Genomic DNA, 15,824 nt, shown 5'->3' with positions numbered 1-15,824 from the left:
CCGGGTCTTCTGTGTGACGAGCGAACGCTTTAACCACTGTCTACCCCACCGCCCCAAATCCTTTTTAAAGAAGCATTAATAAATATGTGATTCCGCCTTTTCACTGCCACCATCTCGATGGTTCGTTTCATATCCCAGGTTAGACAGAAGCCATGTGCAGCGTGAAATAAGAACACACACACATCATGTACCATAAATGCTCTTGGCGTTTCAGAAACGACTCCCTGTCTGGACGTGACGAAAATAACAAAGATAATGGCTTATGTGACATTATCCGTCTGGTTGACGAATTTACGCCTTCAGTTTGGAAATGAAACTTAAACTAGATGACAAGTTGCCCATTAACGCCGCATGACGATTCAATCTGGTGTCGTGCACCATCGACATGAATGGCCCACAGGTCGACCAACCCATACTCAAACATTACTTTGTTCGAGTCGATTCAGTTTCTTTCTGAATGAAGCAATTCAAACTTTTCCCATTAAACGATTCTCCTTTACTGTAAGTGTTAAAGCTATGGTTAGTGAGTGAGTTGGATTCATTCCGCGTACGTCAACAGTTCCGTGGCATTTGAGATGTACACTGCCAAGCTGCATATCTATACGTGTGGCCATTGACCATCATTATAGTCATATGAGTACGATATTTTAGAATTCACTTTTTAAATTTTGCATGATACCGTTACACTTTAAGTGATTGTTTTAAACTCACACGGCACTGTTAATCCTCGCGTGATACTTTAAAACTCAATACACCTAACTTTCCGCAATATTTTTAAACTTCACATTTGACTTTCAAAATGCTTTAAAACTTACGTAATATAAACTTTTGAAACGTTGACTTTTTGAAAGATATGTTTTGAAATGCACGTATTGAAAATTGGCCCTTACCCTTTCGAGTGTCGCATAATAAGCCAAGCTTGTTGTCAGCGTAAGAGGAAATGTTTATATTGTGTCCATTTTAGGAGCAGCTCCTTGTGACCTCTCAAATATGTCCCCAATTAAGTCCAATGTTAATGTCAGTCATACCAAGGGCAGTGTTAATAATCTTTGTAACTCCCACAAATGGAAGATCACGACCACGATGAAAGGACAACCAGGTAGGCTGATCGAACATCGATCATGATTGGTGATGTACAGCTCCTGGTATTGTTCTGTTAACTTGTTACTAACTCTTGTGTTTAGCCTGTTCGTATTTAGTGTTTTGTTTCTCCCCTCCCCATTGTCCTAAATATTCATTCTGACGTGAAATAAAAATGTTTTCTTATTTCATTTTTCCCGTCGCAAAACAAAACGTTCGTAGCGCTACGACATTCGTAAGCCTATGATACACTATAGAGTTACGACAGTTCGTAACGTTACGTACGCTTTGATGATCGGGACCCTTGGCCTTAATTTACTCAATTAATTTACACAATTAATGCCAAGGATGCCGATCCACAAAGCGTTCGTAGCGCTCATAACGTTACGAACTGTCGTAACTCTATAGTGTATCATAGGTTTATATTACGATACTACTACGATATTCGTAGTGCTACGAACGTTTTGTGGATCGGACCAGATGCGATAAATAAAATATGGTTATTTTTGCACACTCATAAACAGGTCACTCAATTTTTAAATACATTTATATTTTTCGTCCACCTTCTATTTTGCCGGCGAGGTTGAGGATGAGAAACATACAATATGGATGGTCTTAAAACAAGTGTGTTCTGAGTTGTTCAATGGACGTATATTCTATCCTACCCTTGTGCAAACTGGGTAAATTATAGACAGGATGATGCTTGTAATTTTGACTAAGCATCGTTGTTTTGTTGATGACAAGAAAACATTTGTACCAACACAGAAATAATACCTCTACACGATTATTATTAAAACAGTCACCAAATCATACCCGTATCTTACGTCAAGTACATGTACATGAAACAATCTACAAAACCATCTTAACGGTGGTCGTAATCCCCACACCTTAACATAGGCTTACGATCATCATAACAATAATAAGATTGCTTTGTGGAACCGGGCCTTGAGGAGAACAGCTATCCATGGAAATCGAGATGAAATAAGTAACTGTGAAAGTATAATTTTGTACCATTCATTTGTACCTTTAACCATAAACAGCTGTTGTTTTTTGACGACCAATGTATTGACACATTTTGTCGATTGATCTGCATTATTCGTGTTAAACCCAAGTGTTTGGAATCCTTCTGACATTGTCATGATGTGGACCTATTCAACCATCCTGTCTTTAGGACTTCCAGCAGCAACACACGTAAAACGGCCCAACGTAGATTTTCATTAGTATTACAAAGAAATCATGTCATATTTTATTACGTTTCTGGAGATGAATCACAAAAAAGAAACACAGATCTTGTGTTAACCGACAAGATAACATATTCTTTCAATTTTTAATTGTTTGTTATGAATTGTCACTCTTATATATAAGCATTTCCATGCTTCCACAACTTCGTTATTTAATATTTCAAAAGGGTAAAAATGTAACAGTTTTATCTGGCTCTATTTATAGAAATACAATAACAGTTATTAAACATATGCGGATCCTGATCTTTTTTGTCCTGAAAGTATATTAAATGACCATTCAAACTCTCGTGAAAACGGGTGAAAGTGAAATGTGAAACCCTTTCTCAAGTGTGTGAACCCCTTCCCCCGTTTTCAAAAAGCTGTATCTGCCCCTGTCAAAGACTTAAGTAGACCTATTTATCGTTCAGAGAATCACTTTTTCATATCATTTATTCAAAATGGCCACCATCTTACTTTACCAGAAGCTCTCGAGGCGGGAGTCGGTGACGACAAGAACAAGGGGTTGGCTGAAGTCAAGGCGCAGTCGTTCTTTGAAAAGTACGGTTCATGTCGCTGGATCATCGCCTACTTGACATGCATGGCCAGACTGTCCCAGACTGCACTGCGACAGTTTATTGGCATGTCGGTTGTGTGCATGCAGTCAGGAAACACCAGTTTCGTTGGTAACGTCACTCTGAATGGAACCAACTTTGCTGCAAATAACCTGACAAATTTTAAGGTAAATGCATGCATATCTGAAAGTATCACTTTAATGCTTTAACTATACTTTCTTTAACGATTAATTAACGGCTACCGAAAACAGTTCTTTAATACTTTAACTATTATTTACTTTAACTATTAATTTACGGCTACCGAAAACAGTTCTTTAATACCTTAACTATTATTTACTTTAACTATTAATTTACGGCTACCGAAAACAGTTCTAAAACTTGGATACCTGAGGACATTATATAGGGACACGCGTGCCCCGAGTTGCGTCCCTTGTCTCTGAAATGATCCGCTGATGATGGGTTCGCATCTAAAACTTTCGCCAAAGATGATCCTTGATCATCCACAAAACAAAACACTTCTGCATCACTTTGGATTTTTCTCTCATATCTTGCTGAAACACCCTAATGTGACGGCGTTGTCAATGTTACTTAATCACTTACGAATATAGCATCAGTGTGGTTGTATTTTTGTTTATTGTTGGCAATCTATAGCCTGTTTTTATATTGTATAGTCATTTATAGTTAAATATTTTAAATTGAATTGAATATCTGTGATCTAGTTGTTTTACTGTCCTTTGCAGACAGGTATATTATCTAAATTTGGTTTTATTTATTCATAAATTTACAACTTACTTAGTCACGATAGGCTGAAATACTGCCAGTGTGACTTTAAATCTTAACTGACTTACTCACTGTTTTTGTTTAGTTTCAGATCGCCGAGTTTGATTGGAACTCTGAGTTCGAAGGCTTGATACTGACGTCATACACGATCGGCTTCATTTTCACACCCGTAGTAGGCGGATATTTGGCGGGAAAGTTTGGCAGCAAGAAAGTCATCGCCATGTCGGTGTTTGTTGGTTCCCTAGCAACACTACTGACTCCCATTGCTGCGAGATGGAATGCAGACGCTATGGTTGGATTGAGAATAGTTGTCGGGTTCTTCATGGTGAGCGCCAAGACATACCATATTTATAATAATACATTCTAACGTCAATTTTGAAAAATACTGCCTCATTTTTCATCAAACAGCAGTTCAAATCACTATATTAAAACAGTTCATGTTCCTGCTAAAAACGCCTTTCTCAAAAATACAACTTCATACAAATTATCATACCCGTGAAGATCCGGGTTCCGGGTTAGAATTGGTCTTCAGCAACCCATGCTTGTCTCAACCCATCCGGGTTAAAATTGGTCTTCAGCAACCCATGCTTGTCGTAAGAGGTGACTAACGGGATCGGATGGTGACTCGCTGACTTGGTTGGCACATGTCATCATATCCCAATTGTGTAGATTGATGCTCTTGATGTTGATCACTGGATTGTATGGTTCAAACACCATTATTTACAGACCGCCGCTATAAAGCTTGAATATTGCTGAGTGCGGCGTATAACTAAACTCACTCAGTGTGGCGTGAAACAACAAACACACAATCACACACGTTATCTTGGGTTATCTGACTAGAAACGTCGATAACAACCTTTTCCCATATCAAGTGGCATCCGCATAGCTAGCATTTAGGCAAACATAAACTAACACCTGGATCCATTCCTGTGGTTCACGTAATCATAAGTTACCTGTCTGTGCCTTCCACATGCAACTTTGATTGGCTGCACTATTAGGTCTGACAACCAATCAGAAACTGCGTTGCAAACCAGCCCCAATGTTGGATTTGCGGTATCAACGTGGCGGCCAATCCCACGGGCTTTTATCGATTTTTAGATAAATTCATATATTTGAAAACTGACAGACTGGCAAAAGGTGCCCTCTCAATTGAGACTTGGGGAAAATGGTGTCTTCATGTCCATCAAAACTGATTTTGAAAACCGTTTGGTTGTAGGAGTTATCTCCCTTATCACGTCTCTTTTTCTTCACGTAGACGTGTGATTGGTGTGAAATGTTAATGCAAATCAAGGGCAGGTAATCTGCGATCGCAAATGATTCTATGGGTTATTATTAAGTTTACCAAAATGGCAGCCCTGGAAATCTATAGGATCATTAAACTGCCATGCGTGAAATAACTGCGATCCTGTTTGAAGAGGCATGAATCCCAACGTAATCACTCACTTTACTATCCACAGAATTAAGTTTAGAATTGCCTTCACTTATCAACTGGAACGGTAAATGACCAAAGTTATCTGTTACAGGGCACCGTTGATCCTGCAATTCAAGGGCTATGGGCAAAGTGGGCCCCGAAGTATGAAAAGAGCCAGCTCACAACGACCTCTTTCTCAGGTGATTTTGGGATCCCTATTAACATGGCGCATTGATTATGTGGAAGGTAGAGTGAGATGCTGTTAGCAAGATTCCAACATGGAATCGAACCCGATAATGACGAGCGAACGCGTTAACCACTTGGCTATACTGAAGTGCTTAGTTGAATACTCAGTTTGACATAACAGTTTGTTAAATTAGCTTCATGTTCGAGGAAGGCATCTCTTTAGCTTGTATAATTAGTAGCAGCAGTAACAGCAGCAACAGTAGTAGTAGTAGTAGTAGTAGTAGTAGGAGCAGCAGCAGTAGTAGTAGTAGTAGTAGTAGTAGCAGTAGCAGTAGCAACAGTAGTAGTAGCAGCAGCAGCAGCAGCAGTAGTAGTAGCAGCAACAGTAGTAGTAGTAGCAGTGGTAGCAGCAGCAGCAACAGCGGTAGTAGTAACAGCAGCAGCAACAGCAGCAGTAGTAGTAGTGGCAGCAGCAGTAAGCAGTAGTAGTAGTAGTAGTGGCAGCAGCAGCAGCAAGTAGTAGTAGTAGTGGACAGCGGTAGTGAGTAGTAGTGAGTAGCAGCAGCAGCAGCGGTAGTAATGGGTAGTAGTAGCAGTAGCAGTAGTGAGCAAGTAGCGGCAACGGTGGTAGTAGTAGTAGTAGTGGCAGCAGTGGTAGTAGTGGTAGTGGTAGCAGCAGCAGTAGTGGTAGCAGCAGCAGTGGTGGCAGTAGTGGTTGCAGTGGCAACTGGCAGCGGTAGTAGTAGCAGTAGCGGCAGCAGTAGTGGTAGTAGCAGCAGCGAGTAGTAGTAGTGGTGGCAGTGGTAGTAGTAGTGGTAGCGGCAAGTAGTAGGTAGTAGTGGCAGTGGTAGTAGTAGCAGCGGCAACGGTAGTAGCGGTAGTAGCAGCGGTAGTAGTAGTAGTAGCAGCAACAGTAGTAGTAGTAGTAGCAGAAGCAGCAGCAGTAGTAGTAACAGCAACAGTAGTAGTAGTAGTAGTAGCAGCAGCAACGGTAGTAGTAAGCAGCAAGCAGTAGTAGTAGTAGTAGTAGCAGCAACAGTAGTAGTAGTAGCAGCAGCAGCAGTAGTAGCAGCAACAGTAGTAGTAGCAGCAGTAGCAGTAGTAGTAGTAGTAGTAGTAGTAGTAGTAGTAGTAGCAGCAGCAGCAGCAACAGTAGTAGCAGTAGCAGCAGTTGAAGCAGCAGCAGCAGCAGTGGCAGTAGTAACAGCAGCAGTAGCAGTAGTAGTAGTAGCAGCAGTAGTAGTGAAAGTAGCAGCAGCAGCAGTAGCAGTAGTAGTAGCAGCAGCAGCGGTAGTAGTAGTAGTAGTAGTAGCAGTGGTAGTAGTGGGTAGCAGCAGTAGTAGCAGTAGCAGTAGTAGTAGTAGTAGTAGCAGCAGTAGTAGCAGCAGTAGCAGCAGCAGTAAGTAGCAAGTAGCAGTAGTAGTAGCGGTAGCAGCAGTAGTAGTAGCAGCAGCAGTAGTAGTAGTAGTAGCAGTAGTAGTAGTAGCAGTAGTAGTAGGTAGTAGCAGCAGCAGCAGTAGTAGTAGCAGCAGCAGCAGCAGCAGCAGCAGTAGTAGTAGCAGTAGCAGTAGCAGTAGCAGCAGCGTAGTAGTGCAGCAGCAGCAGCAGCAGTAGTGCAGCAGCAGCAGCAGCAGTAGTAGTAGTAGTAGCAGCAGCAGCAGTAGTAGTAGCAGCGGTAGTAGTAGCAGCAGCAGTAGTGGTAGCAGTAGTAGTAGCAGCAGTAAGTAGTTGCAGTAAGTAGCAGTAGCAGTGGTGAAGTAGTAGCAGCAGCAGTAGCAGCAGTGGTAGTAGTAGTAGTAGTAGCAGTAGCAGTAGCAGCGGTAGTAGCTGGCAGCAGCAGTAGTAGCAGCAGCAGCAGCAGTAGCTGTAGTAGTAGCAGCAGTAGTAGTAGTAGTAGTAGCAGCAGCAGCAGTAGTAGTAGTAGTAGTAGTAGTAGTTGTTGTAGTTCGAGATCCGTGCTTAAGTTAAGATTTTAAGAAGTGAAGTAGATAAAAACCATTTGTGCATTATATTTTTCATTTTTCTTACTTCAGGAGTTGCCATCGCCGGTATCCTAACGTTTTTCATATCCGGGTTTCTATGCGACATCGACCTTGACAACGGATGGCCTTTCACCTTCTACGTGTTTGGTAAGTCTGTTTGATTGCGTCCACTATCTCCCTAAGGTCGACAGTATCTGAAAAAGCAGGTCGCGAAGACGCGAAGCTAGGTCACGCGAAGCTAGATCACCAATACACGAATGATATCGGCTTCTCGTTTTATCAGATTGGAGGCTATGTTGTGTAATGGAAGTCAATTTAGGTTAGAGTTGGACTCAACACGGAAATCACACAGGTTTGCAGATGGTCTACAACACGAAGGTCGAAGGTTAACGAGTGAGTGAGTGAGTGAGTGGGTGGGTAAGTGAGTGAGTGTGTTGGGAGGATGTCATGGGACACGAGTGACCCAGTCGTTTAAGGCGCTGAAATTAGCTGTGTTGTGTTCGTTGGAGTGAGTGAGTGAGTATGCGACAGCACAGCAGCAAACACAAAAAGAGCACCACTCATTGTTATCATGCGGGGATTCGAACCTAGTCTTCAGCACGATGAGCGAACGCTTTAACCATTAGGCTAAAACTAAGCATATGTCTTCGGTTGAGGCTGTGTTAGCATTGTGTCAATGCATAAATAGTACACATTGTCAATACCGTATACCACGGTTATAGTCTGTTTGTGGTGAAAACGTACCGATGAATTTCACTTTAAACAAAAAAGTAAATCAAATAAAGTGAAATTAAGATTGCGAATCCTCATAATTTTACCTTGCCATTTGAAAATTTAAATCTCAGAATTTTATTCAACTCTGGATGAAAGTTGTTTAACAAACGATCACAGTTTCAAATCGGTATTATTGGTTTGTATTACAAGGGGGTATGCACATAAACGCGCATCTCGTACCGCACGTGCATTTGTTTCACTGTTCCAACTACAGCGCTTACCCCCTTGTAATACAAACCAATATAAGCGATTTGAAACTGTGATCGTTTGTTAAACAACTTTTTTCATAAGTTGAATAAAAATCTAAGATTTAAATGTTCAATTTGTAAGGTAGAATTATGAGGATTCGCAATCTTAATTCACTTTATTCGATTTACATTTTTGTTTAAAGTGAAATTCACCGGTACGTTTTCACTGCAAACAGACTTTAGAACGAATTCAAAGTGAACATTATTATTTTAGGGGTGGGTATTGCAGAGAAGTTTCATATTGCGATATATTGCGATGCGAAAGCATGTATTGCGATATGTATTGCAATATATTACATGAAGTATTTTTAAACAAAAAACTACTTATAATCGAGTTAATTCTTGATTTATAGAGCAAAAACACAACAAAATCACTAGGCTTGATTATGCTTTAATAACAACTTTTAATCATGATAAAATAAAAATATGAATAATATTTGGCACAAATGAAACAAGGACATATCCGAAGATTTCCGAGTGTTACGAAGTTTTCCAAATGCAAGTCAAAATACCAGTTTTCGATCAGCGTATCGCAATACGTATCGTTTTCATGTCTGAACCGGTAAATACCGGTAAACCGGTTATATTGCGCAGCCCTAATTAATTTTATTCATTTTGATAACCGTATATCTGTAGAAGCATTTCAACTCAAGCAGCAAGTGGTCGTGACCAAAAAAAGCCCAAAACAACCACAAACAATTCGTTATAAGTGTGTTGGTTATTAACGGACTTTACTGGATGTCTGTGCAGGAGGTTACGCCTTCTTCGTGCTGGTTCCATGGATATTCACTGTGTATGACACGCCCGACTCCCATCCAAGAATCTCAGACAAGGAACGCTCAATCATCTACAGTGGAAATTCCTCGAGTCAAATGAAAAAGGTAAGTAGTGTTCAATGACATCATAAAGTCATTGCAACAGCGCCTCTGGGTATCAAGATGGGTCGTCTAAGGTGTCGCAGATATCTGTGTAGAGTTGCGTCCCTTGAATACGCCAGGAACCGTCTATTGCCGATTTTGTTTGTAGGTTAGTTTGTACCATAGTGCTAAAGGTCACTGCAATACTTCGGAATTTCCTCCCACAATAAGTTGACTAGCTGTGACACAGATTGAATATTTTTCAAAACGACGTTGAAACCAACTCACTCACTCACGCTGAATTTACATATGTGACTTATTATCTGTTCTTCTGAACTCTCAATATCTTATTTCCCAATAGTTCTACTCATAACCCGTGCATTGTACACTGATTCGACATCTTGGGTCTATTCACTCCTGTGTTTAAGTTTGTGGATGAAGGTGTGATGCTGATGGTATGTCGGAAAATGGTAGAAGGCAGCATGACCAAAGCGTTCAACGTTTCAGAGTCGTGGCTAAGCTTGAATGATGGAATTTTGTCTCTGTCAATCTGTTTTCACTTCGCGAGTTCTTGATAGGCGTAATTCTGTCTGGAGACGTCGAAATGAACGCCAAGAAATGTACCTGAAACCCCCTGGCGGATATGGCGGTGGATGTTATGATGTGGGGTTTCATCACTGCACCTTAGCGGTTCAACCACAGACCCTCGTGTCTTTGTGAGGATTAAAGATTTAGAAAAAAAACCATTACAAGTTTGAGATGACCCCTACTCGAAATGCTTCATGGTACAATAAGTCATGATGTTTTGCACTGTGAAGCATTTTGAGTCGGGGGTCATCTCAAAAAGAAAAATAAACCTTAATCCTCGCAAAGACACGAGGGCCTGTGGTTCCAACCCCAACTTGTACAAGATGTGTGCCCGGACAGCACGTCGGGAGATCATTGTGCGGCTGTGTGTTGTCCCCAATGCGAGTGGATTGGCGGCAGGTGGCACAAGGGGCAGATAACTCTACATGTCACACTGGAACATTCCCTTTGAGTCGCCCCTTACAACAAGCATTGATTTGCTGGGTGTATATTCATTCCGGGATCTTACCAGGTAAATCTCACTGGTATAAGCTCTGACATTGCACATGTATACTTTTAGATGCCGAATCCTCCGTGGCGGAAGATTTTCACCTCACTGCCATTCTGGTCCATCATCATCGCTCACATCTCGTACTCGTGGGTAACGTCGTGGGTGATGGCCTATCTGCCTACGTACATGAAGGAGGTCCTAGACTACGACATAGAGGAGGTAAAGGAGAAACCTGCTCCCGAGCATCTGCTGTTATGAAGGACATAATATTTCATCTATTTTTGATAAATACAGTAAACTACCTCCATACCCATCTCATAGGTATCACTGGGGCGGTGGGGTAGCCTAGTGGTTAGAGCGTTGGCTCGTCACGCCGAAGACCCGGGTTCGAATCCCCACATGGGTACAATGTGTGAAGCCCATTTCTGGTGTCCCCCGCCGTGATGTTGCTGGAATATTGCTAAAAGCGGCGTAAAACCAAACTCAGTCAGTCAGTCAGTCATAGGTATCACTAATTTCAACCCCTGAAGATCCGGGTTAGAATTGGTCTTCAGCAACCCATGCTGTCGTAAGAGGCGACTAACGGGATCGGGTGGTCAGGCTCGCTGACTTGATTGACACATGTCATCGGTTCCCCATTGCCTGGATCGATGCTCATGCTGTTGATCACTGGATTGTTTGGTCCAGACTCGAATATTTACAGACCGCCGCCATATAGCTGGAATATTGCTGAGTGCGGCGTAAACTAAACTCACTCACTCACTAATTTCAGTTTGTGATAACCGTAGTTTGTTGTAAGCATTTCGACTAAACTATACAGCAAGTGGTGGAGGCAAAAAAGAATAGTTCGTTATATCCGTCAGTTCGTTATATCCGTTATAAACGCAGTCTTCTGTACACGGGGACTATTCGTCACCATGGCTATATATCGTGGCTTCAAAATCGTAGATGACAGAATTTATTTGATGAAAAGAAATACCTTCATTAATTATTTTAAGCTTAATTGAGTTCGATTCGGCTTAAAAACGCAACTGTTGTGAGGAAAAGGTCCAGGGTATTTAGGTATTTAGGTATTTAGGATGGAGATAACATGCCTGAAAACTCGAGGATGCGATACGTGCTTTGCCATTTGTAAAGAGATACATGTGCACGAACTGATACCAACACACGTGAGATGTGCTTTATGTCTACCAATGTTTAGGGGCGGTGGGGTAGCCTGGTTGTTGAAGCGTTCGCTAGTAACGCCAAAGACTAGGGTTTGATTCCCTACATGTGTGAAGCCCATTTTTGGTGTCCCCTGCAGTGATATCGCTGGAATATTGCTAAGAGCAGCGTAAAACTAAACTCACCCATTCCAATTTGAAGACACAATCTAAAAGCGTAACCAGTATGAATAACAGATATATGACCTTGACCTTGTTACCCTCGCCGATGGCTGTTAATGTTCATGTTGTTTTGTGCAGAATGGCATGCTGGCATCTATGCCGTTTGTTGGGCGCTTTATATCCGGTCTACTGTGTGGCTTTGCGTCTGATTGGCTGCTGCAGAGACACCTATTCTCAACGGCTACAGTCAGAAAGATATTCCAGTTCACCGGTAATCCAATTTGTTTGAAATAGTTCGATGTTGTACATGTATTGAATTATGTTTAAATATGACACCTATTGACTCCGGAAACAGCAACCTCGATTATCCAGTGATTTTAAGAGCGTACACCTCAAGATCGCAATATTTCTCATTCGTTTTCAAGTATAATTGAACGGCGCGGCAATGGCAGCCCAGACGGATGATGAATTTATGTATGTAATGCTGGATGCCTATCCGGCGGCCTTGATCAGTACTCATTCTATCAACCACTGGTTTGGTGACGTCCACTCAGTACACATAGCCACACTGTTTATGACATCAATTTTATATTTTTCTTCTTTCAAGTTTATTAAACACGCAATGGAAGGCAAATATTCATACCAAAAGCGTAATTTTGCAAGAATACCATTTGTAATAATTGTTACCAGACGGTAATATAACTAACGGAGCTAAGAAACTTAACGCCTTATTTGTGCTGCAGGCAACTTTGTATGTGCTGCCTGCACCATCACCATCGGCTTCCTGGACAAGGAACAGCGGACTATTGCAGTGGTGCTTCTCATAGTCGGGTTGTCCTTCCAGAACTTTACATCTGTCGCCTTCAGAATCAACCACCTCGACATAGCACCAAGGTACGACTTAATGCTTCCGATCCTTCTGTAACTCGAACAAAGGGAGCATCAAATTTGATTCAACCAGCCATTAGAGTCAACAAACTCCACATGTAATTGACTAGCTGAAACATACTTGTCCACTGAAAAAGTAATCCCAAATATAACATATGTTACATACTTGTCCACACGTGATTATAAGTCATAGTCCGTCAGGTTCATTCATGCAAAGGTCAAGGAAGAATACGTGTTCTTTTACACCACTCAAAACAAGGTGAGATTCGTTCATGCAAAGGTCAAGGAAGAATACGTGTTCTTTTACACCACTCAAAACAAGGTGAGATTGGTCAGCATCACGTTTCTATTGCTGCTCGAGGTATTATGCTGGTAACGGAAACGGCCGATGTGATCTGATTAGTTAAGACTATCCCGCAGCTTCTGTTAATATCGTTTAAGGACAGTCAGCATAGCAATGTGGTTGATGGCTGGCTATATTTCAGGTACGCCAGTGTTCTGATGGGAATCACCATGACATGCGCATTCGCCGCCGCTCTGTCCGCCCCTCTCATTACAGCTGCTATTGTTAAGGAGGTGAGTATATACCAACAGCATGTATTTGGGAGAGTTACCTCCCTTTGCTGCTTATTGGGAAATGTGTTACGCCCGAAGGATAATAATAATAATAATGAGAAGTCTTATAATGCGCTAATCTCCACGCAACAAAGCATGCTCTAAGCGCTAACACCCTGATTATTATTACCCCGGATAACCCAAGCTGCCTGTTAGGCGCTAGAAGGTTATAGTCACATGACTTTATCCAACCGGGTACCCATTTTCTGCTGGGTGAACAGAGGCAGTTTTGAACAAACTCACTTGCCTAAGGTGAGACCACATGTATCACGCATGTGCTTAGTTGTGGGGCAGGACGGAAGTCCTAGAAACTCTCAGGAGTCAAGCTGCCAAACACGGTCACCCATCCAAGGACTGTCCGAGCTCGATGTTGCTTAACTTCAACTGATTCGTGACCTGCGCTCTGTGCACAGGACCACACGCCACCAAGGATACGATCATCCCTCTGGATGTCGTGTACGGAATGGTTAATTTACGATACGTTTTTGAGGGATAAGTAAGATATATTTATTATGGTTGATCACAATGTTCAATTGGCAACTAACAAGTAAATAGTTTCGACACCGTTACTGGGAGAGAGAGAATGAATAGTGTTTTACGTCACCCTTAAAATATTCCAGCAATTTCACGGCGTGGGACACCAGAAATAGGCATCATACATTGTGCCCAGATCTTCGACATGACGAGCGAACGCTTTAACCATAAGCTACCTAAGTTACTGGAAACAATATTACTCTTAGTGTGCAATGCCATCGGACAATATATGATTTACGGCGCGGTCAGGTATAAGAATGAAACTTTATGACGTAGTTCAGAGAGTCTACATCACGTATATTACGTACACGCTCACACTGTTGTTAGCTTCGTCTTGGTTTATCGATTTATCGTTTTATCGATTTCCAAAAATCAGCACTGGTGTCGTGACGATCGCGATGGTATAGGTGACTCATAGACTCACTCCTTACAGGGGCGGTGGGGTAGCCTAGTGGTTAAAGCGTTCGCTCGTCACGCCGAAGACCCGGTTCGATTCCCCACATGGGTACAATGTGTGAAGCCTATTTCTGGTGTCCCCCGTCGTGATATTGGTGGAATATTGCTAAAAGCGGCGTAAAACCATACTCACTCACTCCTTACATTTCAGCATACACGAGAAGAATGGCAGATCGTGTTCTTCCTGGTGGCTGGACTTAACATTGTCGGGGGGCTAGTGTTCGTGGTGTTTGCCAAAGGGGAGGAACAAGAATGGGCCAAGGTGACCCCCGAGAAGGATCCCAATGCCGAACTAAGCGAGAAACCACCTATCGATAGTCAATTCACGAAGGACTCATCCAAATATGGAAACGGAAATATCAACAAAGGTTACCATGGAGATACCGAAAGTGAGATTTCTGAGACAGAGAGTGAATTAGGACGGAGAGAAAATTGTGACTTGTCCGAGAAGAGAAATGGCCACGTCAATAATACGCGATTGTGATGATAGAATGTGAGCAGTACATAGTGTAAATATGTAAATATACGTGTATATATTTTATCCATTGAGGAAGTGAAAGAGAATGAATTTGTAAATAGCGCAACTAGTTCTGTTGATATATGATCAGAGAACAGAATACACACACACACGCGCGCGCATACACACGCATGTAAAATATGTACATGTTCAGCCGCAATGTTTGTGTAAAATGTATTATTATTTTCCTTTTATCAAATAGAAAGAGTGACATCTGATTTTACTTTCTTGTTTGTCTTGCAAGATCGATTCTCTTGATGAGGTCAGCTCGGCACAGAAAAAAATGCTAAATAATTGATGTGTCCATTTTCATTTATTCTTTTCGTCCTTATGAATGTGAAAGAAACGAACCCAAGTAACGATCCGAGGACGACGAGATTAAATATGAACACGACTCCCATATCTGTGTAGCTAAAAGCAAAGAACGAGGGATTTTACGCCTCTTTGTACGGTATTTACGTTTCTTTACGACGTGTGATCTTAATGTGGGACTATTTCAGTTATATGATGTAAACGTATTCAATGAAATGTAAACAAACTATTACAGCTTATGCTTATACAGCTCCTACACAAAGTATTAATAATAATATAAACTGTAAACCAGAACATAATGTACATTATTATACTAGACAGGTACCTCTGCCTCACTTTGAACGGCCACAGGGTGATTCACTATAGTAAGTCATGGTCAACCCTCATGTATCATGGAATGATGAATAAATATTTCAGGATGTGGCACTAGATACATCATCTTTAAGGGAAAACCTATATTGATGGGCCGATCCAGTTAGATTATTTTGATTTACGGCTGCTGTGTAGAAGTACAGAGATTTATCATGACATGAACATGAAATGTTCTCAGAGCATCCAAACATACGTTTTCTGGAATAGTCGAATGTTCTGAAGTCCAAATGTGGAAGCAAAAGTCATGATTAGGCAAGATGAAAAGGATTAAAAGTATTTCCACGTTTTTTTTCTTTTTCAATAATATTAGGGCATGTCAGTTAATGTGGGTGTATCACGGATCTCAGCTTGATGTAGAAGTATTTAGGTTATATCATGGCATGTCAGGTTAATGTGGAAGTATTTCAGTCATATCACAGCATATCAGCTTGATGTTATGGCACGGCATGTCAGCTTGATGTGGACGTATTTCAGTTTGTATCACGGGATGTCACCTTAATGTGGAAGCATTTCAGTTATAACACGGCATGTCAGCTTGATGTGGGAGTATTTCAGTTATAACACGGAATGTCAGTTTGATGTGGGAGTATTACAGTTATAGCACGGCATGTCAGAAT

The 15,824-nt window shown here is 41.5% G+C and overlaps 1 protein-coding gene across 1 annotated transcript; it reads left to right on the top strand.

The window, feature by feature from the left end:
* Positions 1 to 1,083: 1,083 nt before the first annotated feature.
* On the top strand, positions 1,084 to 14,490 carry LOC124260593 (sialin-like). The gene is made up of 11 exons (XM_046694914.1): positions 1,084 to 1,099; positions 2,783 to 3,039; positions 3,738 to 3,977; positions 5,176 to 5,263; positions 7,283 to 7,378; positions 9,004 to 9,134; positions 10,258 to 10,407; positions 11,652 to 11,784; positions 12,257 to 12,407; positions 12,887 to 12,977; positions 14,158 to 14,490. The coding sequence occupies exons 1-11, from the start codon at positions 1,084 to 1,086 to the stop codon at positions 14,488 to 14,490; spliced, it is 1,686 nt and encodes a 561-aa protein (XP_046550870.1).
* The last annotated feature ends 1,334 nt before the right edge of the window (positions 14,491 to 15,824 follow it).

This window comes from Haliotis rubra, unplaced genomic scaffold (genome assembly GCF_003918875.1).
Source record: "Haliotis rubra isolate DU_JTF1 unplaced genomic scaffold, ASM391887v1 Scf77, whole genome shotgun sequence".
Lineage (NCBI taxonomy): Eukaryota > Metazoa > Mollusca > Gastropoda > Lepetellida > Haliotidae > Haliotis > Haliotis rubra.
This window is presented reverse-complemented; position numbering and strand designations above follow the sequence as displayed.

Excerpts from the sequence above, each read along its gene's own strand:
- LOC124260593 (XM_046694914.1), top strand. Across the intron at positions 3,978-5,175 it reads TAGTTGTCGGGTTCTTCATG|GGCACCGTTGATCCTGCAAT; the intron begins GTGAGCGCCAAG and ends TATCTGTTACAG. Across the intron at positions 12,408-12,886 it reads CACCTCGACATAGCACCAAG|GTACGCCAGTGTTCTGATGG; the intron begins GTACGACTTAAT and ends GCTATATTTCAG.